Raw genomic sequence first — 24,623 nt, 5'->3', positions numbered from 1 at the left:
GATGCTGCTTGGCCTGCTGTGTTCATCCAGCTCTACACCTTCTTATCTCAGATTCGCCAGCATCGGCAGATCCTACTATCCCAGGATTCAGGGTAAACTCCTTTCTGAGACAGTGGGGAGAATGGGACATGCAGGGAGCGGGTCAGAGTGAATAGTATACATATACTGAAGTAGAGGTTGCATTAACAGCTCTGATGAAGAATGATCTAGACTCAACATTAGATTGCTGTCTCTCTCCGTGCAAGTTGTTTCATCCACTGCGATTGTCAGCAGTTTTGTTCTTGTACAGATTCCAGCATCAGCAGTAATTTGCCTCTAGTTGGATAAATACGAGGGAGGAAAGAAAGGACATGTCAATAGAGTGAGATATAGAGAGCTAAGGATGGCTCCGACGCACCGGCTGTGAATCGTCGGGCTGAGTTGCCTGATAGTGAGAGAACACCTTCACCAGGTGGACTGACATGGAGAGCTTTCCTCCCTTCCCCCAGTCTCTGGGGTTGTCCTGTTAACAGAAGAGGGGCAGTGACGGGGGTTGTGGAACAACATTAGGTCAGTGGGGCAAACTGTGGAAGTGGTTTTAAGTCAGAATTCACAACGTGAGACTGAAGAGGATGTGGTGAGTGGGAATGTAAGTGTGTGTCTGTTTGATCAAACGGCTTTGCTGTCCTCTTGGTTTGTAAAAGACCTGAGACTCATTAGAGAGGCAGTGGAGGATTTGAACATTTGAAAAATAAATGTACCTGTTTGAGTTCAAATATTAATTTATTTATTTTTCCTCTTTTTTTTTTTAGTCGGATAATCCTACCAATCTCTGTGGATGAGGTGAGTGATCCCTTCCCACGCAGGTTTGTTTTCGGCTGAGTTTGCCTTCTTTAAGTGGACATTGTGGTCAAGGGTCAGTCCTGTGTGTCTACTCTGTATCGAATGTATTATGGTTAGAGTTGCCTCCAATGCTTGGTGATTCATGTTGGCTCCTGTTCCAGTTTAAAACCTCAGATTTAAAATTCAAATTTTTATATTCCATGACTGTGTGTCACTGGACTAGTAATCCAGAGCCCAGACTAATGTTCTGGGGGCATGAGTTTGGATCCAACGTTGCTGATGGTGACATTTGAATTCAATAAAAATCTGTTGACAAAGCTGACTTAATGTATCCACTGTCAATTGTCATAAAAACCCTCATGGTTCACTAATACCCTTCGTAGAAGGAAATTTGCCATCCTTGGCCGATGTGTGACTCCAGACTCTCTGCAATATGGTTGACTCATAACGATCCTCGGACAATTATGGCTAGAAACGTTAAAAAATAGGAGCAGGAACAGGAGCAGGCCACTTGGCCCTTCAAGCCTGCTGTGTCATTCAATATGATCAGGGCTGATCATCCAACTCAGTACCCTGTTCCTGCTTTCTCCCCACACCCTTTGATCCTTTTAGCCCGAAGAATTGTACCTAACTCCTCCTCGAGAACATTCAATGTTTTGGCCTCAACTGCTTTCTCTGGCAGAGAATTCCACAGGCTCCCTGCTCTCTGGGTGAAGATATCTCTCCTCATCCTAGTCCTAAATGGACCATCCCATATCCTTAGACTGTGACCCCTGGTCCTGGACTCCCCAGTCATCAGGAACATACTTCCTGTGTTTACACTGTTTTGTCCTGTTATAATTATATCAGTTTCTATGAGAATAGAAAGAGGGATGGACAACAAATGCTGGTCCAGCCAGGAGCACCCATATCCCTTGAACAAATATACTTTTAAAAAGTCCCACAGCCCTGAGATCTCTGCACTCCTCCAGTTAAACTCTTTACTTCCCTCCCTAAACCTCCTTGTGCCTCTTCATCCTTTAAGACCATCCATAATACCTACATCCTTTGCCCAACATTTGGTCTCCTTGAGTGATTCCTTGTCAATTTCTACCTGATTTACACTCCTGACGTGTTGTATTCGGAATTGTGTTGTGCTGGAGCTCCTTTTGTCCTGTGAGGCTGGTTTGGGAAATGTAGCCTCGTCGTTTGCTGACAACATTAAAATGAAGTGTTGGTGAAACTCTGGCATGCTTTAAGTTTGGTGTTGGCAGTGGCAATGAGAGCTGTGAAGCCGTGGTGCTGAAGAGGTGCCTCATTTTGATGTGAAAGCTGCTTTAATATTAGTGTAGCACATTTCCAGACTCCATTTAGTTTTGTTAGAGGAACTGTGTTTCAGCAAAATACCTAATCTTATCTTTGTTTTGTAACTGCACTTAACAATAGGCCATTGTCTCCCTTGTTTACTGAATTTCTGATAGCTTGGATTGCAGTCATATTCCATCTTTTGTCCTGATCAGAGACCTTAATAGTGTTTAGCCTTACATTTAGACTACACTTTTTAAAATCATTTAATTGGTTCCAAAAAGCTTTTGGAAGGCTTGAGATCATCAAAGGCTCTATTGAAATACAAGTCTTTTTATTTCTTCTAAACCTATCCTTTGAATCCTCTGACTCTCCAGTTGGCACTGACTCAAAATTGTAAAACCTTGTACCTGCTTCGTGCTGACCTGAGAGGTAAATATTCTAAATATTGCTTAATTTTTTGAGCGGCATTTTGATGCTAGTATTTGTTTGAAGTTTAATTGTCACTAATTTCCATTTCTGTTCTTTTGCTTCTATTCCTGCAGTAATATTTGCAGATAATCTTGAACTAAGTTTACTGGTGCCTTCTAACAAATCTTGGCTTGCCCTAACTTTGGATCCTTCGTTCACCTTCTTAGCTTCTGTATCATAACAGTATGCCAGGATTTTTCCTCAGTGATACAATTCATAATGTGCGCAGTGTTTTATCATGCTGCACTCTGAGACCTATCTCCTAGATCAAGGAAGGAAGTGCTTCGGCCATGAGAACTGTGAAACTCTGCGCCTAGAATGAGTTGACCATCTGACCTTTCTTTAGTACCCTGAAGTGGGCTATTGCTAGCTCCTGGCCAACGGGATGCAGTAGCATTCTAACAAGAACTCATCTTTGAGGGCTGATGACTTATTAATATTAAATTTATAAAGATATTTTGTAATCGTTAAGCAATCCTGATATAAAAGTCCCATACTCTGGGCAACAAAGCTAAAGTTACCCAAGAATAACTTCAACTGTGACTGCAGGTATGAGATCAGTGAGTAGGTTGTTAGACAAACCAAATACCCAAAAGAGAATTAAAGAACGTAATCCGATATTGAGTTTATCTAATTAGATTACTGCTTCCTAATTCTTTCCCAGGGCACCTTCATCCTACTCTGTGTGTTGCAATTTGAATCTGTAACATAATTTTTTCTTAACGTTCAGCTGACTGCAGTGACCACCAACACAAAGCTGGATTTATTGCTAAAACTTGCTTGTTTGACCCTTTGTGTTATAATTGCTAACTGTAATGCACACTCTGAGGGTGTGTGTGTGTGTTGCGGAGAAATGCAAATGTGAAATGTTTCCTTGCGTACCCTTTTTTTTTCCATCGCCCTCCCAGTTTGCACTTTTCCTGGCAGTGTTGCTTCTCACTGTGGCTGGCATTTAGATGATGGTTGATGAGCTTTTCAAAGGAGATGAATGTGGGCCAGATATCGGCACAGTTGTATCTCCAAGCTAGGAGAGCCAGCAAGTTAACGCTAGATGTTTATCGGGCCGTCACTTTGAAAAGCTGCTACTGGATATCTAATTAACAGTGCATTATACATAGTGCTTTGTTGTTTCTCATGGTGCTGTAAGCAGAGGTTCTATGGGTAATACTTCCCTCTGATTTAGGAGGTCGTGAGGTGAGGTCCAATTCCAGATTCAAGATGATAATCTAGGATAATGCTCCCAGTGGAGTGTTGGGGGGAGTGTCGGCCACTGGAGGATCAGTGTTGGGGAATGCCGCGCTGCCGAAGATGCTGAGATATTGAGCCAGTGCCTAATTGTTGCTCTCAGTTGAATGTAAAAGATCCCAGGCTCTCTGACCAGGTCAGGGGAGTTCTTCTGTTGTGGGCCAATATTTATTCCTTAATCAATGTCACTGAATTTGAGATATTGGAATCACATTGCCATATGTGGATCTTGGTCCGTCCAAATAAGCAGCCACATTTCCTACGTTAGCACAGAGACTGCACTTAAACGTATGACTTTCACATAGAGTAAGATGTCTAAGTCTTTCTTTCTCGCCGAATTAATTTGAATTTGAATTTGAATTGCAGTGATTTAAATAAAATTTTCCTGCTACACTTTTAATTCTTGATTTTTATCGAATTAACATTCCACCATCTGCTGTGGTGAGATTCGAATCCAATTCCCCAGGATGTTTCCTTGGTGTCTAATTTACTAGTGGCATTACCACCAGGCCATTTAACATCACCACTGAGGTATCTCTCCTCTAGTTTCTTCACTAGAGAAGAATGGTGAGTGGGGACAGGGTCTGAGGCTCCATCTCTATCTGAGTTACCTAATGGAAGGCAAGGTGACAGGAAGTATACTAGTATGTGCATGAGGTTTTGGCTCCTAATCTGTATTCAATGACGTCAATTGTACATAACTGTTCATGTTAGGGCAGGATGGAGTTCTCCCTGTTTTCTCTGGCCTGTTGGCACTTGCTCATCAGGGTGACCTGTGAAGAATGGACACTTGCTTGAGATACCAGAGAGGAATGGGCATCTGGTGAGTGAGCTGCTCTGCCTGGATCAGCACTTTCAGGAGAGAGGGCAGAGACCAGCTGACAGCAGTGAGAATCTTCATGACCTTGGAGCATTCTGTCTGACTGTGCCCTTGGTTTGCTGAAATGACAGTGTGGTGCTCTGACAAATCTATTAGGAAAAGATGCATAGCATCTGCCAAGCACTGAGAACAAGTGATAGAGATGCTCTGAGCGGTTATCAGACGCGAAACATTACCTCTATTTCTCTCTCCACAGATACTGCCAGACCTGCTGAGTTTCCCCAGCATTCCCTGTGAGAATAAGGGAGACAGCCATAGTCCAACATTAAGCAATAAAGCAGGAGATTATTGATTTATTGCGAGAGCCTAGCCGAGGTTTCCAATCAATCTGTTAGTCTTACTAAGTAATAGTGGAATTTTTAAGCAGCATCAACTGAAAGGCACAGTGAATAAACCTCTAGTACTACTTGTCAGTAATGGGTTACCAGAGGTGTAAAGTAACATCACGTCATTGACCTTATGCCAATCTATATGTGCCTTTTCTCCCCTGACCCTGATATCTTGATGTCTAAAGTGGAGATCAGCAAATCTGCAACTGTTTGCCCCCTCCCACCGAAGTCTGCTCAGAGCTATCAAGCATACACCTTGCCCGTCTGGATTTCCCACCTTTAGATTGACGCCCTTCAGAGTCGAGACTTGGAGCAGCAGGATTTAAACCTGAGTCAGTCACTGTCTTGCAGTGCCAGGTGTTGGCACCTCACGTCACACACATACCATGAGTTGAAGGCCTGTCATCCTGTCCCTTTGCCAGCTTACAAACGTCACCAGATAGTCACAGATGAAGGAGCTCATTCAGCCCATTTAGGTTGAAAGAAAGACTGTTTCACAGGAGAGCTGCTGAAAGGACGTTCCCACTTGTGAAGGTCTTTCAAGCTAGTGGCACAGTTAAAAATTAAAGGTCACCCATTTAAGGCAGAGATGTGGAGAAATTGTTTATCTAAGGATCATGAGTGGAACTCATTCCACCCAGAGAGCAGCAGAGATATATTCAGTGAATGTTTTTAGGGCAGGGGTGATCCATTTTTGAGTAAACATTGGAGTCAGCTTATTGGAGTAGGTGGGAATGTGGTGCTGAAGTCATAATCTGACCAGCCCGATCTTTCTTTATTAAACAATGGAGTGGCCTTAAGGAGCCAAATGATCTACAACTCTCAATTCTTTTATTCTGTGCCTTCACTCTCTCTCTCACAATATTTAATAGTTTCTCAAATGCTTTTCCCACCACTGCCAGAGTGTACATCTCCATCCATATCCATATTCCCCAATACAACGTAAGTACAAGGTTCAGGGGGTGGAAGTGGGTGCAGTAACCATCACTGAGGAGAAGCTGCTGATGATGCTGAGGATTCTGAAGGTGGGTAAATAACCCAGACCAGGTGGGCTACACCCCGGCATTCTGAAGGAGATAGCTGAGGAGATTGTGAAGGCATTGGTGCTGATCTTTCAGGAATCAGTGAAGTCGGGGGAAAATTGCTAATGTAACATCCCTGGATAAGAAGGGAGTGAGGCCGAAGACTGGAAACTATAGGCCAGTTAGCTTGACCTTGGTTATTTGTAAGGTTTTAGAGTCCATTATTGAGGATGAGATTACGGAGTACTTGGAACAGCATGGTAAAATCGAGGTGAGTCAGCATGGCTTCTTCAAGGGGAGGTCATCCCTGATAAACCTGTTTGAATTCTTTAAGGAGGTAATGAGCAAATTAGACAAAGGAAGGACAGTGGATGTGATCTATTTAGATTTCCGAAAGGCCTTTGACAAGGTGCCGAACAGAAGCCTGTTAAATAAGATGGTGTTGGGGGCATGATGCTGACGTTGACTGACTGGCAGAGGCAGAGAGTGGAGATGGCAGCAGGTGATTAGTGGAGTTCCACAGGGGTCAGTGTTGGTGCCATAACTATTCACGATATACATTAACCGAGGGCATTGTTGCTCAGTTTAGATGACGCAAAGATAGGTGGAGGGACGGTAGCATTGAGAAGTGGGAAGGCTGCAGAAAGGCTAGGAGAGAGGGCAAGGAAATTGCAAATGGAGTGTAGTGTAGGAAAGTGAGGTTATGCACTTTGGTAGGAAAAATAGAGGTATAGAGTGTTTTCTAAACGAGGAATAGCTTTGGAAATCTGAAGCAAAATGGCATTTTGGAGTCATAGTTAAACATTCTTTTAAGTTGGCATGCAGGTTCAATTGGCAATTAGGAAAGCAAATGCAATGTTAGCATTCATTTCAAAAGGGCTAGAATACAACAGCGATGTCCTGCTGAGGCTGTATGGGGCTCTGGTCAAACTGCATTTGGAATATTCTGAACAGTTTTGGGCCCCGTAGAGCAGATTTGATGGGCTGAATGGCCAAATTCTACTTTTATCGTCTGTGGTCTAGTACTACTCCTTCCATTGTATTTAAGACAGTCTTTTTTTGCCCCACACAGGGGTCATGGGTCTTTCGAACTTTGTTTCTAACCTCTTTAGAGGAAGAGAGTTCTTGATTATAAGGCAGAGGTAGATAGATATCAGCAAGGGGACAAAAAGTTACCTGGGGTAGGTGAGAATTTGGAATAATCAGATCTTGCTGAATGGCGGAGCAGGCTCATTGGCCTACGCTCTGTCCGTCTGGTCAAATTGTATTCTCCGCAGACTTGAAGTGCTGAGGTCTAACAAGTGGTATATGAAGGTTTATATAACTGCCTTGAGTTTGTGTCTTATGCTGTGTGCTTTTTAATAACCTACTCATCAAGATTAATGTGTGTGAACTCTTAAGTGTTCTGTCTCCATCACCTTTGAAGTCTGCCATTTAGTTTACATTACTTGTCTTTATTCTCCTTGCTGAAGTACATCCCCTTTTACTCTCTCTCGTTGTTAATGGGGCATGTCACTGAATGTTTAACCACCTTAAAAATAGAAGCACTTATCTTTGGTTTCCCTTGCAGTCCTGCATACCAATCCTTCACACTGCCTGCGCTGATCTCTGCCAGCACAGCCCAACCAGTGTATTGTAAGCAGCGCAGAGTGATATTCACTCCCAACTGAAGTTGCGCTTCTCTGTGCTTCCACATTCCAAAGTTTATCGGTGGGCAGAGTAGGTGTAATGCTGGGTACTATGACCTCCCCTCTGCTGTTTGAAGATGAACTATTTGACCCCTTGAGCCTGCAGTTCATTCAGAGACTTGATCTGTATCCCAAAGCCATTTACTCTCTCTAAAAGAGAAAACAATTGATCTCAAAGATGTGGAAACTCCAGCGCATGTCCAAACATTGCTTGGAGAGTTCCTGATTTCTGCTGCTTGGTGTGAAAATGTACTTCCTGATTTCACTCTTGAATGGTCTAACATGGAGTCAGAGTGGGACTCTGAGGAAATCATTTCTCTTTATCTACCCCATCAAATCCTTTCAAACAATTTAAATGTTTTGACGCGATTGCCCCTTCACATCCTGAATTCACACCTACGCCAAGCAAACTGTCCTCAAGTTTAACCCTTTTAACTGCAGCAACATTCTGGTAAATCTGTCTGGTGTGCACTTCAAAACCAGCTCATCTTCCCTGAGAGAGTTGTGCCCAAATCTTGACTCTTTTATTCATGAAAAGTAAAACACTGCAGAAATCAGAGTTAAAAACAGAAAGTGCTGAAAATATTTTGCAGTTCTGACTGCGTGTGTGGAGAGAAACCAAGTTAATGATTTGGCTGTGTGACCTTCGGTCAGCATTTTCACGAGAACAGCTACTTTAATTTTACCCACTTCCTCTAATGGTGTTTCCCAGGGAACTCCTAGTTTGACGTGCCTTTTTATAATAGGAGGAACATTCATTGTTCCAGTCCTAGTCATATCCCTTCCCTATACTGTTTGTTTTTTATTTGGTACGTTGATGACTGTTTCGGTGACGTTTCCTGCTCTTGCCCATAAATGGAAAATGTCATTGAAATGGTTCCAGTTTCCACCTTTCTGTCACCATCATGTGATGCATCTCCAGTTCTACCTTACCTTCCTTGACCTCTGTGCCACCATTTCTGGGCTATTGACCAGACTTCTACAGCTACTAGATGACACTTCCTCCCACCCAACTTAGTCAGAAGTCACACAACACTAAGTTATAATCCAACAGGCTTATTTGAAATCACACGTTTTCGAAGCACTGTTCCTTCATCACATGAAGGAGCAGCGCTCCAAAAGCTTGTGATTTCAAGTAAATCTGTTGGACTATAACCTTGTGTTGTGTGACCTCTGACCTTGTCCACCCCAGTCCTACACCAGCACCTCCACATGTTGGCTACCAAACTTGCTACACGCGCACACACACACGCACACCCACCCACCCAGGTCTAACTAAAGTTCAGTACAACTGAAGCTTCACAAGCTTCCCATTCACTTTCTATTCTGAACTTTCCAAACCTGTCAGGAGAATAAAACAAAGAACTGCAGAGATCTGAAATTATTGGAGAAACTCTGCAGGTCTGCAGTATCTGTGAAGAGAAAACAGAGTTAAGGTTTCAAGTCCAGTGACCCTTCTTCAGAATAGGATAAATATGTTCAACTAGAATGGAATCTTAAGATATGGTTTGTTACAACAAAAATGATTTGTTTGAAACAAAACTTTGTTTAATCCAGAGTCTAGAGACAGGGTTATTTTCCCTGTTAGTAATCTTTTATCTCTCTATATAACTCCAGTAATGCTCCAGTCTCTGAGTTGTGCAATTTTATTAAGCCTATCCTTCTGAACATTCTTGCATGGTATTTAGGATTAGGGCTTTGATTATCTCTCCTTCACTGTGTGTCACAAGCCTGTAAACAGTCAACAGACCACTGTATTACGTCAAGTTACAGTGCAGTAAAACTGTAGGAGTGCAGCACAAGTCTCACTGACCCACTTTGAGAGCAGCCAGCGACAGCTTTGTTCAGCTACAATCTTAGCTGTTCTCAGCACATCTAATTCCCCTTCAAAACCTGCCAACTGAATCTCTTCCCTATCTGTCGAGTAATATTTCAGATTTTTCATGCTGTGTTTGAGCCAATCAAGTAAGGAATATAAGAGCTTGGAGCAGGAGTAGGCCATTCAGCCCCTTGAGCCTGCTCTGTCATTTAATACAATCATGGCTGATCTCATCTCAGCCTCAACTTAACTTTTTCCGCCTGCTCCCCATAACCCTTCAACCCATTACTAATTAAAAATCTGTTTATCTCCTCCCTAAATTTACTCAACATCCCAGCATCCACCACTCTCTGGGGGAGTGAATTCCACAGATTCACGACCCTTTCAGAGAAATAATTTCACCTCATTTCTGTTTGAGCTCTGCCATCCCTCATCCTAAAACCACGACCTCTTGTTCTAGATTCTGTCACATGAGGGGACATCCTCTCTACATCTGCTTTGTCAATCCCCTTTAGCATTTTGTAAACCTCAATAGGATCTCCTCTCGTTCTTCTTCTGTCCAGAGAGTGTAGGCCCAAACTGCCCAAGCTCTCTCAAGGGAAATTAATCTGGTGAATTTCCTCTGAACTGCCTCCACTGTAACTACATTCTCCCCGAGTAAGGAAACCAAATTGTACACAACACTCCAAATGCAGTCTTACTAATGCCTTGCACAGTTGCAGCAACACTTCTGTACTTTTATACTCCATTCCATTAGCAATAAATGGCTTTTGCCTTCCTTATTACCTGTTGTACTTGTGTATAGCTTTCTGTGATTCGTGCACAAGGACCCTTTGTGTGCTCTTTGCACACCCAAGGTTTGACAGCCATTAAACACAAAAGTCCATGATTGGTTGGAGTAGATTTTATCCAAATTATGAAATGAACCCTGAGGCTGAGTTAGTGGAACTATCTTACTGTATAGACTAATACCTTGCTGCCCATCATGGTTGTGCTGGCTCTTTGAAAGAGCTATTCATTAGCCTAATTTTCAAATTCTGTCTGACCGCAGGAGGGGTTCCAGAGGATTGGAGGACAGCTAATGTAGTACCATTATTCAAGAAGGGTGGTAGGGATAAACCAGGAAACTGCAGACCAGTGAATCTTAAAAGCTATACTGGCGGTGGGGCGAAGAACTGAGAGAATTAATTTCCACTTGGAGAGATCAGGGCTAGGGTTAGGATAGATAATCAGTGTGGCTTTGAAAGGGAAGATCATGTCTAACAAATGTGATTGAAGTTTTGGAAGAGGTGACTAGGGGTGTGGCTGAGAGGAGTGAAATGTACGTAGTCTGCTTGGACTTTAGTCAAACTTTTGACAAGATCTCACATGGAAGACTGGCTCAGAAGCTAACAGCCCATGGGATCCAGGGCGGTTTGGCAAATTGGATCCTGCTTCTTTTTTCCTCATGAGGATTCCCCACAGCATTGCACAGTGTTTGCTGTTTAATAACTACCAAATATCGTAATGTCCTTAGTTCCAATTGTGAAATAGTTGTCACTGGGCCATGTGACTGCAAACAGGTCAGTCCCAGCTTAACACAAGCAAAATAAACAGCCTGTATCCTGAGTGAGTTACTGGATCAAGCTCTTTCTGCTAATGTCATCACCACTGATACAGAGAGTGGAGACGCTGAGAGACTATAGGAAAGATGCGTGTTTTTCTGATTTAAAACAGTGTTTTGATGATCTTGTTAATTGTGTGCAATGGCAGTTACTTTGCTGACCAAACAGCCATTTATTTTTGCTCTAGCTTATCAAGGTGAGCAAATATACTTGGGTCCAGGGTCCAGCTTGGATGAGTTGTAGAGCAAACAGTGACAATAATGAGGGAGTGCCACATTGTCAGAGGGTCAATATCGAAGGAGTGCCACCCTGTCAGAGGGTGAATTCCAAGGGAGTGCTATCTTACAAGGGACTGTCAGAGGGTACGTACTGAGGGAGCACTCCACTGTCAGAGAGGCCACCCTTTAGGGAATCTGTTAAACTCCATCTGACATCAATCAGGTGGACGTTTTTTTTTAAAAAAAATCCATCAGCTGCAAAATGCTGCAAAAGGTGGAAACATTCAGTGGGTCATCAACAGGAATTGTTAGCTCTGGGGACGGGGTGCAAGCCATGCTTGTGGATCACCGCTCCCCTACCCCCCCCCCCCACCCCCCCCCCCCCAACTCCCTGCAACTGTTCCACATCACAAGGCAGGAAGGAATTGACCAGTTAGGACAAAGAAATTACCTTGATTTGCTATAGGTATTTATTCCAAAGGAAGGGATAACTCCACATTCTGGCATTTGAATGCTGTGATCCCTCAGATTGAGCCTACACTCTGCAATTAAGCAGTACAACGCATAGCAGTAGAGGAGAGGAATAGCTCTGCTGGCCTCAGATGGTTGGAGGGCTCTCTGAATTAGAAATATTGTTTGCTACTTGCGTTTTCTCTCTCTGATCACGTCAAATCCTAGCTTGAGATCAGCTGCCTGTTGTTTATACAGCGAAGATGCATCCAGCAATCTGCTGCTGAAAGCTGATTGACCTTCCTGATCATTTGTAGTCTCTTCAGGGTAATAGACATTAGGATTGCACAGTAATATAATGTAATGTGCACTACACCCTATGACGATAGCAAATGCTGCAACTTAGATCGGTTACATTTTCACTTTGTGGAGTAATGTTCCCTTTACACTGTCCCCATCAAACACTTCCAGACACATACAGCACAGGGTCAGATTCAGAGTAAAGCTACCTTTACTCATTTAAACTGGAATTAAAGCTGTCTGTCTTAAACTGACAGTAGCACTCTCTCTGTGCTCTTAAACTGAGAGTAGAGGTTTCTCTACCTCACTCCAGGACAGGGATAGCATGTGTTAGAGACAGAGGAAGCCTCCCTCTTTTCAACTGAAATAAAACCTCTCTGGAAACTGTCCCCATCAAACATTTCCAGGACAGGTACAGCATGGGATGAGATACAGAGTAAAGATCCTTCTACTGTTTTTAAACTGAAATTAAATCTGCATCAACACTGCCCCCATTAAGGACAGGGGCAGCATGGAGTTAGATATAGAATAAAACTCATTCTACATTGTTCCCATCAAACACCCCTAGAGCAGATACAGCACAAGGTTAGATGAAGAGATGAGAACTTTATCTTGCTGTGCTTTGGCCCTAACTCCAAAAAGCACTGTTACTGTGACAGACTGAAGTTTTCCAGGGAAATCTTCCTGACCATGCTTTTCCTGCAGATACAACTTTGGCAATTTCCAGTTCAAACTTTATGATGGAGGGAAGCATTGATGAAGCAGCTGAAGGTGGTTGGGCCCAGGACGCTACCCTGAGGAGCTCCTGCAGAGATGTCCTCGAGCTGAGTTGACTGACCTCTAACAGCCACAACCATCTTATTTAGTGTCAGCTATGACTCCAACCATCTGAGAATATTCCCCCTGATTCCCATTGATTCCAGTTTTGCTGATGCTACACTCAAAATGCGACCTTAATATCACTTCACCTCTGGAATTCAGAGATGACAAGGTGTAGAGTGGGACGAACACAGCAGGCCGAGCAGGAAAGCTGACGTTTCAGGTCTAGACCCTTCTTCAGAAAAGGACCTCTGGAATTCAGCTCCTTTGTCCATGTTCGAGCCAAGGCTGTAATGAGGTCAGGAGCTGAGTGGCCCTGGCGGAACCCAAACTGGGCGTCACTGAGCAGGTTATTGCTGAGCAGGTGCTGCTGGATAGCGCTGTCACTGACACCTTCCATCACTTTACTGATGATCGAGAGGAGAGTGATGGGGCGATAATTGGCCGGGTTGGATTTGTCCTGTTTTTTGTGTACAGGACATATTGTAATGATTATATTGAGGTCAGCAAGGTGACCCTCCTAGAATGTGAGGGCTGTTAATCTGGTCCATCAAGGAGACCTGGCTGACAGACAAAAACAAGAGTTGTCAGACATCCTTTTCAGAGAGCTGGCTCTGAGGGAGCTGGATCAGTGTGTCAAAGACTCTCCATGTGTAAATAAACGCTGAGTTAGTGATGGGATTCTAGCCTCTGTGGAGTAATTTCATATACCTGGGCAATTTTCCACATTGTTGGGTAAATGTCAGTGTTGTAATTGCACTGGAAGAGCTTGTGGAACATGAACCTTCAGTACTATTGCTGGAATATTCAGGGCTTATAGCCTTTGCAGTATGTTTGTTGATATCACATGGAGTAAATCGACTTCGCTGAAGACTGGCAACTGTGATGCAGGGGATCACTGGTGGAGGCCGAGTTGGATAATCCACTCGGCACTGCTGGCTGAAGATTGTTGCAAATGCTTCTGCCTTATCTTTTACACTGATGTGTTGGCTTGTTCTATCGTTGAGGATGTGGACATTGAGGAGCCGCCTCCTCCAGTGAGTTGTTTAATCATCCACCACCATTCATGTCTGGATGTGGCAGTCTGCAGGTCTTCAATCTGATCAGCTCTGTCTCACTTGCTGCTTATGCTGTTTGATACACAAACAGCGTCACCAGATTGACAGCTTATTTTTAGGTATGCCTGAAAATGCTGCTCCTGGCACACCCCCCTGCATTCTCCATTGAACCAGGACTGATCCCCTGACTTGATGGTAATGGAAGTTTGCTGAGCCACGAGGTTGAATATGATTCTGCTGCTGACCCAAAGCACCTCATGGATGCCCATTTTGCGGAACTAGGTCTGTTGAAAGTCTGTGGTAGTAGTTCCTCAAAGCATGGAGGGTGTCCTGTTTGTGAAGGTGGGACTTTGTCTCTGCAAAGGCTCTGCGTAGGTGAGGATGAGATCAGGTCCATTTTTCTCTCTTGGTTCCATCGTCACCTGGTGCAGGCCGTATCCAACAATAATATCCTTTAGGACTCGACCAGCTCGTTCAGTAGTGTGTCTGTCGAGCCACTCTGTGTGATGGACAGTGAACCCCCCCCCACCCAGAGTACACTGTGTCCTGTGCCAAGGAGCCCAGGGTAAATCCTTTCTAACTGTACCACTTTGCCACTGCAGATTTCCATCCTTGAAGGATGTTAGTAAGCTGGTCACATTCTTATGACAATTAATAAGGGTTTGATTGATTGCCATGGAAAACTAGCATTTACTTGCAGCTCGTTTGATTAATTGAATTCAAATGTTACTAACTGTGTGGTGCAGTTCGAACCCATGTTCCCAGAATGTTCGGCTCAGTCTCTGGATTACTAGCCTGCTGCTGCCTCCCCCATACCGACACAGCCCTCGCCCTGCTGCTGCCTCCCCCGTACCAACCCAGCTGTCATCCATGTGCAGCAGAGCCTGGGCACCTTCCAAGTTAGGCTGATAAGCACTAAGTAACATTCATGCTCCACAAGTACCAGGCAATGGCCATCTTTATGAAAAGAGACAATCTTACTATTTTGCCTGAAATACAATGGCATTACCCTGCTTTCAGCGGCTGGGGGTTATCAAAAACTGAACTGGACTGTTTATATAAATACAGTGGCTACATGAGCAGGTCAGAGGCTAGGAATGCTGCGGTGAATAACCCCCCTCCTGACTCCCTAAAACCTATCCACCATCTACAAGGCACCAAGTCAGGACTGTAATGGAATACGCCCCCACTCGCCTGGATGGGTGCAGCCCCAACAACACTCAAGAAACTTAACACCATCCTAGACAAAGCAGACCGCTTGATTGGCACCACATCCACTAACTTCACAATTTGCTCCATCAGCACACAGTGACAGTAGTGTGTACCTTCTACAAGATATACAACTGCAACACACCACGACTCCTTTGATAGCACCTTCCAAACCAGTGACCTCTACTGCTTAGATGGGAAAGGCTATTAGATAATAAAAGCAAAATACTATAGATGCTGGAAAATTGAGGCAAACACAAAGGAGAAACTCAGCAGATCGAGCAGCATCTGTCGAGAGTGAAACTGCTTTGTCGTTTCAAGTCCAGTATGACACCACCTCCAATTGGTGGAGACGACACCCCTGTAAGTTTTCCTCCAAACCACTCCCATCCTGACGAGGAAGTATATCACCATCCCTTCACTGTCAGACATTTAAGAGGCATCTAGACAGGTACATGAATAAGGAGGGAATAGAGGGATACAGATCGAAAAATGGCAGGTTTATTTTTAGATTAACTAGGGCATGATAATCAGCACAGGCTTGGAGGGCCGAAGGGCCTGTTCCTGTGCTGTACTTTTTCATTTGTTCATTTGTCACTCCTTCCCTAGTAGCATTGTGGGTCTACCTACAGCAGGCAGACTGCAGTTCGACAAAGTGGCTCATCACCTCAGTGTGAGATTATTATTAAATATTGGCCTAGCTTGCATTACCCATGCCCATGAGTAAAGTTTTTTGAAAAAGCTTACAGCATTTTAGTGTTCATTTGGGGAGCAGTACAGTTTGTTGATTCCTTGTGAGAGCTGCAATCCTAGCCCACTGCAGATCACAATTGGAATGTCCAAACTAACTGTACATTCTTAAACGTTAAATGCAAGTGAAATTTGGTGAATTGTGCATTGAATTATAAATTATACAATCAATTGTGACCTCTGACAATGGTTGCATTGAGAGTCTGAGCCGCGGTAAGTCGGAGGGTTTAGGGATCTGGTTAATGCTATTAGGAGATAAAGCCAGGCTTGCAATTAGAAGGACACTAATCAGACAAACTGATTTCAAAGTGCTGTTTCTCAAGCACACGGGCACGATTGTATGCAATAGTTTATCTGCGAATCCCAACACTGACCAGTAATTAACTTTGCTTCCTCATCTGGGGGGAAAGAAATCACTTGTGTACATATCACTTTAATTGCTGTCTTAATGTTTGAACTTTCTGGTGTGTTGGTACGTATGAGAGTCCCTGGAGAAACTGGCTGTGTAATGTTTCTATCCTGCTGGTTACATACAGCTCCTGCTGCCTAACCAGTGCCAGCTGTTGCTTTGAAGATTTGTACACTTTCTCACCCCTCTGAGACAGAAGCCCCACTCCAGAGATTTGTGGCCAGTGCTCCTAATGTCAGTACTGAGGGAATGGTGCATCATGAGAGATGCTAGCTTTCAGGTGAGCTGTCAAACTAGGCCCTGCTGACCTCTTCTGCTAGATATCCTAGCCAATATTCACCTTGCACAAGTGACCAGAGAATCTATTGGGGTTAGGCTCCCACAAAAAGCAATGTGATACTGTGCACAAATTCACTGCTGTTTGCCTGTGTCACAAGAAGCACTTTCTTGGGTTAAAAGACTTTGGAACATCTGTGGAAGACAGTATGGAAATATATCCTCTACCTTTAGCACTGGCATTTTGCATTAGGCTATAGTGTATTCTATTGACATGTGGATGTTTTTGTACAAGGCAGAGGAGTATGCCCTGAGAGCTAGGAATTTTAATTAGAGACTTGATAAAGCTTTTAACCTCTTAATCCTCTCTCTTTAAATATTTTTGTTTGACCCCACAGTACCAGGTGGGACAGCTGTACTCTGTAGCAGAAGCAAGTAAGAATGAGACTGGTGGCGGTGAAGGGGTTGAAGTGTTACAGAATGAACCATATGAGAAAGATGGTGAGAAAGGACAGTACACACACAAGATCTACCACCTCCAGCGGTAAGTGGGGGTTGGCGGGGTCTGCTGAGCACCAACTTGGGACTGTGCCATGTAGAGGCTCGGTATAGTGGTTTTGTCGATGGATTAATAATGCAGAGCCCGCTAGCCTAATCATCCAGGGACCTGAATTCAAATTCCATCCCTGCATTGGTGATTTAAAGTTAAATAATATCTGGAATAAATAGCTAGCCTAAGTAATGATCACCATAGAAACTAAAGGATTGTCAAAAAAATCTGTCTGGTTCACTCATGCCCCTTCGTAAAGGGAATCTGCCCTCCTTACCTGGTCTGACCAACGTATGATTCTAGGCTCAGAAATGTGATTGACTGTCAACTGCCCTCTGAAATGGCCAAGCAAGCCATGCAGTTGTATTTGGGCATGAGCAATAAATGCTCATCTTACTTATGATGCCCGTATCCCATGAAAAAAAAAGGCCCAATGTCTGAGGCAATGGTTGGAGCAGTTAGCTGTAAGAGCACTAGATGTAATTCTTGCTGGAAATTTCATTGAAGAGTGAACTCAGCACAGCACCAAGTGGGGAGGGCTCAAGGATGATGCAAAGAAATGATTTAAATGACAGCAGGCTGTGCATTTTAAAAGCTTACAGAATGTTTTCATCTAAAAGGGAGTCTAGGAATGTTGGAGGGCAGGAAGGCCAGGAGGATTAAGGTCACAATCAGATCAGCCATGATATTATAGAATGATGGAGTAGGTCCAAGAGGCTGAATGGTCTACACCAGCGATTTTCTCATGCTCTGATATTGTAAGGGAGGTGAGTAGTTCAGTAGTCAGAAGCCAGGACTAGATGATCTGCGACCAGCTTGTGTCAAAAATCCAGTTTTATCAGCTAGCAGTAGTATTTGTGAAACCCTAAAAGGATGTAAAGGATGAGGCCATTCAGCCCCTTGAGTCTGTTCTGTCATTTAGTTTGGACCCTGGTTCATCACTAGATGGAAAGCTAGGTGGGAAGAGTTGGAACGGAAATGAGGAGAGGTGAAGGTTAGGGATCCCTTGGCACTCCTTCAAAGATGTATTAGGGAGTTCCCCAGTCTCCAATATGCTTGTGCCAATATGGATTTCTCAGTCAACATCACTATAAGCAGATGATCTGGTCATTGCCACATTGCTGTCTGTACACATGTTGGCTGCCATGTTTCCTACATTGCCACAGTGTCTGCTCTTCACAAATGCCTGATTGGACATCTCATGGGGTTTTACAGCCAATGGTCATGGAAAGCGCTGTGTAAATTGCGGTCTCACGTGCACTCACTCTCTCTCTCTCAATTGCTCGCTCTCGCACGCTCTGGCAAGGTGCATACTGGTAGTTGGGCGAGGTTTAAGTTCTGACCCTCTGAGATACTTACGTGGTGTCACCTCTCTGTTTAAGAAACATTCACTCAGACATTGGGCAGCAATACAATGTACTTTTTTTTTTAAAAGTTGTGAATGACTAGATTCTGCAATTTCTGTAGAGTGACAATCCTAAAACAACATACTGCAGAAAGCCAGACAATTCACCTTGACCTTTCCAACCAGACAGACCCTACAGTTTATTCACACTCAGCCATCCAACTATACTTGCAGTGATTCTACAGTCTTTTCTGTGGTGTTGTAACTGGAAATGTTTTCCAGGTGCTTGTCTCACTGTATGCACGGGGGTGTTGCTGTCACTTGCCCGAAATCTGGCTTTATGCTGAGACTTGAGAAACCATAACCATGTTGTTCTTGCAGCAAGGTGCCTAAGTTTGTGCAGATGCTGGCTCCTGAGGGAGCTCTGAACGTACACGAGAAGGCTTGGAACGCGTACCCATACTGCAGAACTGGTGAGTAGATGCTGTGTACGGGGCTGGCACTGGCTGGTGAGGGAGAAAGGGTTTGCAATAAAACAGATACTTCTTTGCAAGTCTTATTGCTGCAAATGGGAACCAATCCCCATTGCTGGTAACTTTCAGTATTTGACTCGGCTGAACTTCAGTTGATATGCAATTGAGCTGATAGAATCTCTTCAATGTGACTGCTGTTGTGCTGTCATCTGTCTCAACAGGTTTGTTTTCTTCTCCCAGTTGATTTCAATCCATTTAATTCTTTTTCCCCTCTAGTTTTCCCCACCAAGACAGAAGCTTATAAGCATAAGCAAAATAACCAAAATGAAAAACTAGAAAATCCTTATCTTTTCATAAGAAACTTTTTTGATTTGACCAAACCAAGCTGATACACCAGTATAGTTTGACTCAACCCTCTCTCTGAAGTGCAGTAGAAAATATTTCAATCAATGAAACCACTTCCTGAGAGTCAGGAGGGCAGCTCACAACCACCCCATTGGGAGCCCCACGAGGTGAATGTTGACCTTTGACATTTGTGGGGACATCCATTATAAATAACTAACTTGGTTTCACCCCAGCTGGTGTTGTGTTCAGCGTTCCCAGAGTCAACACTTTAATTCCCAACAAGGTGCTGATACGGACTGTTGTTCCTGCTGTATCATGCCTAGTCATTTTAGACCTCAACATGGTTAATAGAATAAGACTCAGTTGCAGCAACAACTTGCATTTATATAGCAGCGTGAAAATACCCAAGGCACTCCACAGGAGCATTAGCAACCAAAAGGTGTTGAGCCACATAGCTATTAGGACCTGGTCAGGAGCACCTTTTAAAAGAGGAAGGAGGCAGAGACCTAGGAAGGGAGTTCCAGAGCTGGAGGTCCAGGCAGCTAAAGAAAGGGCCGCCAACAAGGTTGGAATGGAAGGGATGTGAACCTGGAGGACATTACGTAAACCGGGAGGGAGAGAGAGATTTGCAAACAAGAATGAGAATTTTAAAATCGAGGCATTGCTGAACCAGAAGCTGATGTAAGTCAGCAAGCACAGGAGTGATGAGTGAGAGGCACTTGATGCAAGTTAATATACAGGCAGCAAGGTTTGAATGAGCAAGTGTACAGAGCCTGGGAGAAGAACCGAGGGTTCAGTTGGAATAGTCGAGTCTAGAGGGACAAAGACAAGGATGAGGATTTCAGTGGTCCATTCACATACCATGTGGCTGAGAGATATTAGCACATTGTGGTTTAAATAATCCATCCCCTGTTTTCTTGCCCAAGCTGTACCGTTGAGTGAGATGTGTGTTAGGATCATAACTGCATAGTGTCAGGCATTTGTGATGGACCGGTGCTGAATGGGTTGTTACTGAGAATCCTGATCGGGTGCTGCATTTGCATACAAATCTTCTGGGCAATTTAACTTCTCCTTGTGCGATAATCATTTGCCAAAATTTCCCTCATCTTTAGGCCCAGCCCCAGTTAGAGTATCTTAATCCTTTAAAACCCTCAATTCATATTTCCAAAGAACACGGCCCCTTTAAGAAGGCAGTGCTGCTGCTCTAGTTTTAAATGAGAGATATTAGTTTAAGTGATGAGATGAGCGATGGAGATTAATCTCCCCTTGCTGCCTGTTCTCTGGGTAAAATACACCACAGATAAAGTAGAGAGAACAACGATCCCAGGCCTGCGGGTTTCCACATTCCTCTTTAATTCATAACCTTGGTCCAGGGCTGGTGGAATGTGACATTGCCATGACAGTGAGGTGATATTGAATCCTTGCAATATGGGATAGTACAGTGTTACTTCAGAACCATGTAAATATTTCATTAAGTCTGCAGGCAGTTGGGATATAACCAGATTATTGTTTGTGACCTTTCCTTAAAAAAGTGAAGGGACCTTCTCTCAGCTCCTAATTCTGTGCGTGGAATTACTTTGTTGCGTAGTGATAGTATTTGCAAATGTAGCTGAGTTTTTAATGTCAAGACTGATCCCGCAAGCAGTGGGGAGATGTGTAAATTGCTGTCCTTGACATTCTGACCTGGGATCTTCTATCATTCTCCTGAACATGCAGACAGGATGAAGGCTGTATTTAATGCATGCCTATCCTTTCTATTACTATCTCCTGATAAACAGCATCTCTGATCTCAGACCTTCTCAGGACTGCATTGGCATAGTGCCCAAGATTATGATCTTGTCTTCCTGTAATGAGAAACAAGTTGCAGAGCGAATATGTCCTACTGAACAAAAGCCCTTGCCCAATGATGGCACGCAGTGCTTTATTAGTCATCAAGAGACGGGTGTGATTTTGGATTTGTCGTTGTCTTCCCATTTCCCCCCGCTTTTGAATAAAATGGGTTTTTAACCATCCCTGAGACAAACTAATTGAATTTGAATGTCAGTAGTTGCATTGGTGGGATTTGACGCAGTATTCTGAGATCATTAGCCTGACATTTCTGGTTTGCTATCCCAGTGGCACTATCTTTCCAGTTTCACCTCCCCATAGCTCCCAGATTTGAATTTACGGAAGAAACACACAGGAACCCTGGTTCTGTAGTCTCCTGCAAAGGAAGGGAAACTGTCAACTACTCCCTTGCCCCCGCTGGTAACTCTTACCTCCCCCACCCCCTAGCTGGGGGTAAATGTGAAATAGAAAATTGGTGCAACTTGTGTCAGTATCCTGAAAAATTAAAAAAAAACACACAGCTAATATAGTACTTTTCATTGGTTGGATTTAATTGCTAATGGTGCAAATCTGGTGATATTGTGAAGAGGTGGCTTTTTCTCTCAGGGTGGCTCATGTTTGGAATGAACTACCAGAGGAAGTCGTAGATGCAGATACAGTTACAACATTTAAAAGATATTTGGACAGGTACATGGTTAGGAAAGGTTTAGAGGAATATGAGCCAAACACAGGCAAGTGGGACTAGTTTAGCTTGGGAAATTTGGTTGGCATGGACTGAAGGGTCTGTTTCCGCGCTGTATGACTCTATAACTCTGGTTCTCGCTGCTAGTGACTGGGTTGTGAAATGTTGCCTGACTTGAAGATCTGTTCTCTCTGTTGATTTTGCAACATCTTAACACTGTTTTCTCTTCTCTCCTATGTTGCTCTGCACTGCTGACTCCAGTCATTACGGTGAGTGCACATGGCAGTAACTGGAGCCTTGGGCACAGTGCCTGAAGGTTGGGGGAGGTGATTTGGTTTTGTTGTGGCAGGAGGTGGGTGGACCAGGTTTTTGAATCACATGAAATAAAGAACACAGAAACAGGTCATTCAACCCAAACGGTTCATGCTGATGTTTCTGTTCCACTGGAGGCTCCTCCCACCGTGTACAAACCTGACATCATAGCCTGGTCTTTTGTCTCTAGTTTTACTTTCACTTAACTGTATTCAATTGACTTCACCCCCTCCCTGTGGCAGTGAAATCAAAATTACCTCACCACCACAGGCACGAGATGTTTGCATTCAAAGTTTCCTTATTTCTGGAGGTGTGACAGACCAGTTGTAAATGGTGGAATGAGCTGCAGTTGACTAGGGAAAATCATACAGGCATCAATTTTCTTCAGTCTCCCCGCTTCCTTGCGAGGGGGTTAGAAACAGATTCTGGCCTTATTTCCTTCGGGGATGGTCCTCTCTCTCTAAAGTAATGCTGTGATAGAGAGAATTTCATATAGCAAGGGAATCGAGGGTTATGGGGAAAAGGCAGAAAAGTGGGGCTGAGGATTTTCAGATCAGCCATGTTCTCATTGAAACGTGGAGCACATTCGATGGGCTGAATGGCCTGCTCTGCTCCTACGCCTTTAAAGTCCATTTGATAGAAACTAAACCAATCTGTGTGGAGATAGAATTAAAAGAAATTTGCACAGCTGTTTGATCCAGAGAGAGTTTGGAAACCATCAGAGGACCTGTTAATGGTGGGAGCACCAGGTTAAAGATAGAGCAAGAAAGGGATGACCAGCAACCTCTTATTTCCACGGTCTGCATTTAAACGTCTCTCAACTGGTGAATCAGACTCAGTCCCTAGATACATTGCCGGCCTGGGAGGCAGTGGTTAATAAGGCCTCACGCCAGCCCGAGTAGCAGCAGAGCTTGGTGGTTCCCAGGTGTGGTACATCATCTTAGAAGTGAATGTCCCACCCCCATGCACCGTCTCAGCTTGCACAAAGACTCAATGATAGAATCCAAATGGGCTTTTGGTGAGTGAAATTAGACACCGAGGTTAAAAACAAATAGTGTTCCAGTGTCTGGGAGGGAGAGAAACCGTACCTTGGGGAAGAGGGTTTGGGGCTACCGGTCCACGCTGACTCCAGCATCCTTCTGGTTTTCAGAACAGGGTGGTTTTCCTTGTTGAAGTTGTTGTTGATTGCAACTTGGTGATGCTATTTCAGGCCTAAACACTCTAATCATCATCTTTCAGAACGAATACATGAAGGATGACTTCCTGATCAAAATTGAAACCTGGCACAAGCCTGATATGGGCAACACAGAAAATGTGAGTAACAGATCTGTCCCCCAGCGTTACACAGCGACAGACCGTGTCCCCACGGTACTGTACACCAGTGTTAGACAGGGACAGACCATGTCCCCACGGTACTGTACACCAGTGTTAGACAGGGACAGACCTGTCCCCACCGGTATTGTACCTCTGACTTTCCCTCTTTGTGTTTCCCCACTGGCAGGTACATGGCCTTGAACCCAACACATGGAAAAATGTTGAAGTTATTCACCTAGACATTGCTGACCGGAGCCAGATTCACTCACGGGTGAGTCTGTTATAACTGACCTTTTGGGCTTGGCTTTCTGAGTGAAAGGAGCAAAAGGAAAACGGATGATTGGCTCAAATTGTATTTTATGATTTAAGCATCTACAGCAATATAACTTCACATAAGTAGCCTCAGAGTATAAACTTATGAAGCCGGCCTTTTAAATTTAGTCCCTGGACAGAAACCAGGCCAGCTCACTGAGTGAACATCTTGCTTCAGTTTGCCGATTTCTCTTCTCAATGCCAAGCAAATCCAGGCGGGGTGAATTTAAGGCACTCTTTCCCATTGACAACGACCCAGTGCGTCCACCAGCCCATTCCCTCTGATCTCTGGTTTTCCCTTTCTGCCTCCTTCCCTGTTTACAGCCTCTCTGGATTTTAGTCTTTCCAACAAAGTCGCACTGAGGTGGAAGAAATGCTTTTATTCTGTAACTCAGTGTGACTGCTCTTACAATCAACCTGACTGAAATCAGTATGGGGTTTGCTAGTAAGCAGATTGCACCAACCTGGGGGGGAAGAAAGTGTTTCTGTTTAGCAGGTTTTCGATCAATGTTCAGTCAGTGTCAATTTAGTCCATATTGACAGGATCTTCACTGATTTTTGGAAATGTGACTTTCCATTACAATATTGAGTATGTAGCAGCCATATTGTGCATAGTAAACTCCCGCTGATGATCAATGACTAGATAATTAGGGTTGTTGATTGACAGATAAACATTGACCAGGGCACCTCCCAACAACTTCTCTTTCAATTCCTCCCACTTCCTACAGACAAAGGGGGTAGCCATGGGTACCCGCATGGGCCCAAGCTACGCCTGCCTCTTTGTAGGTTACGTGGAACAATCCCTCTTCC

At 44.0% G+C, this 24,623-nt stretch overlaps 1 protein-coding gene across 1 annotated transcript in view; it reads left to right on the top strand.

Annotated features, from left to right (window-relative positions):
* Positions 1–24,623, top strand: part of LOC125481101 (phosphatidylinositol transfer protein alpha isoform) — a gene marked incomplete at its 3' end in the record, with an annotated part of 37,800 nt that overhangs the window by 10,172 nt on the left and 3,005 nt on the right. Inside the window, exons 2-7 of the mRNA XM_048592239.1 lie at positions 792–822; positions 17,052–17,197; positions 18,930–19,021; positions 22,137–22,144; positions 23,427–23,501; positions 23,689–23,772. Of these exons, the coding sequence (XP_048448196.1) occupies positions 792–822; positions 17,052–17,197; positions 18,930–19,021; positions 22,137–22,144; positions 23,427–23,501; positions 23,689–23,772 (436 nt within the window). The remainder of the gene's footprint in view (positions 1–791; positions 823–17,051; positions 17,198–18,929; positions 19,022–22,136; positions 22,145–23,426; positions 23,502–23,688; positions 23,773–24,623) is intronic.

This window comes from Rhincodon typus, unplaced genomic scaffold, assembly GCF_021869965.1.
Source record: "Rhincodon typus isolate 14 unplaced genomic scaffold, sRhiTyp1.1 hic_rhity00000869, whole genome shotgun sequence".
NCBI classification, from domain to species: domain Eukaryota; kingdom Metazoa; phylum Chordata; class Chondrichthyes; order Orectolobiformes; family Rhincodontidae; genus Rhincodon; species Rhincodon typus.
This window is presented reverse-complemented; position numbering and strand designations above follow the sequence as displayed.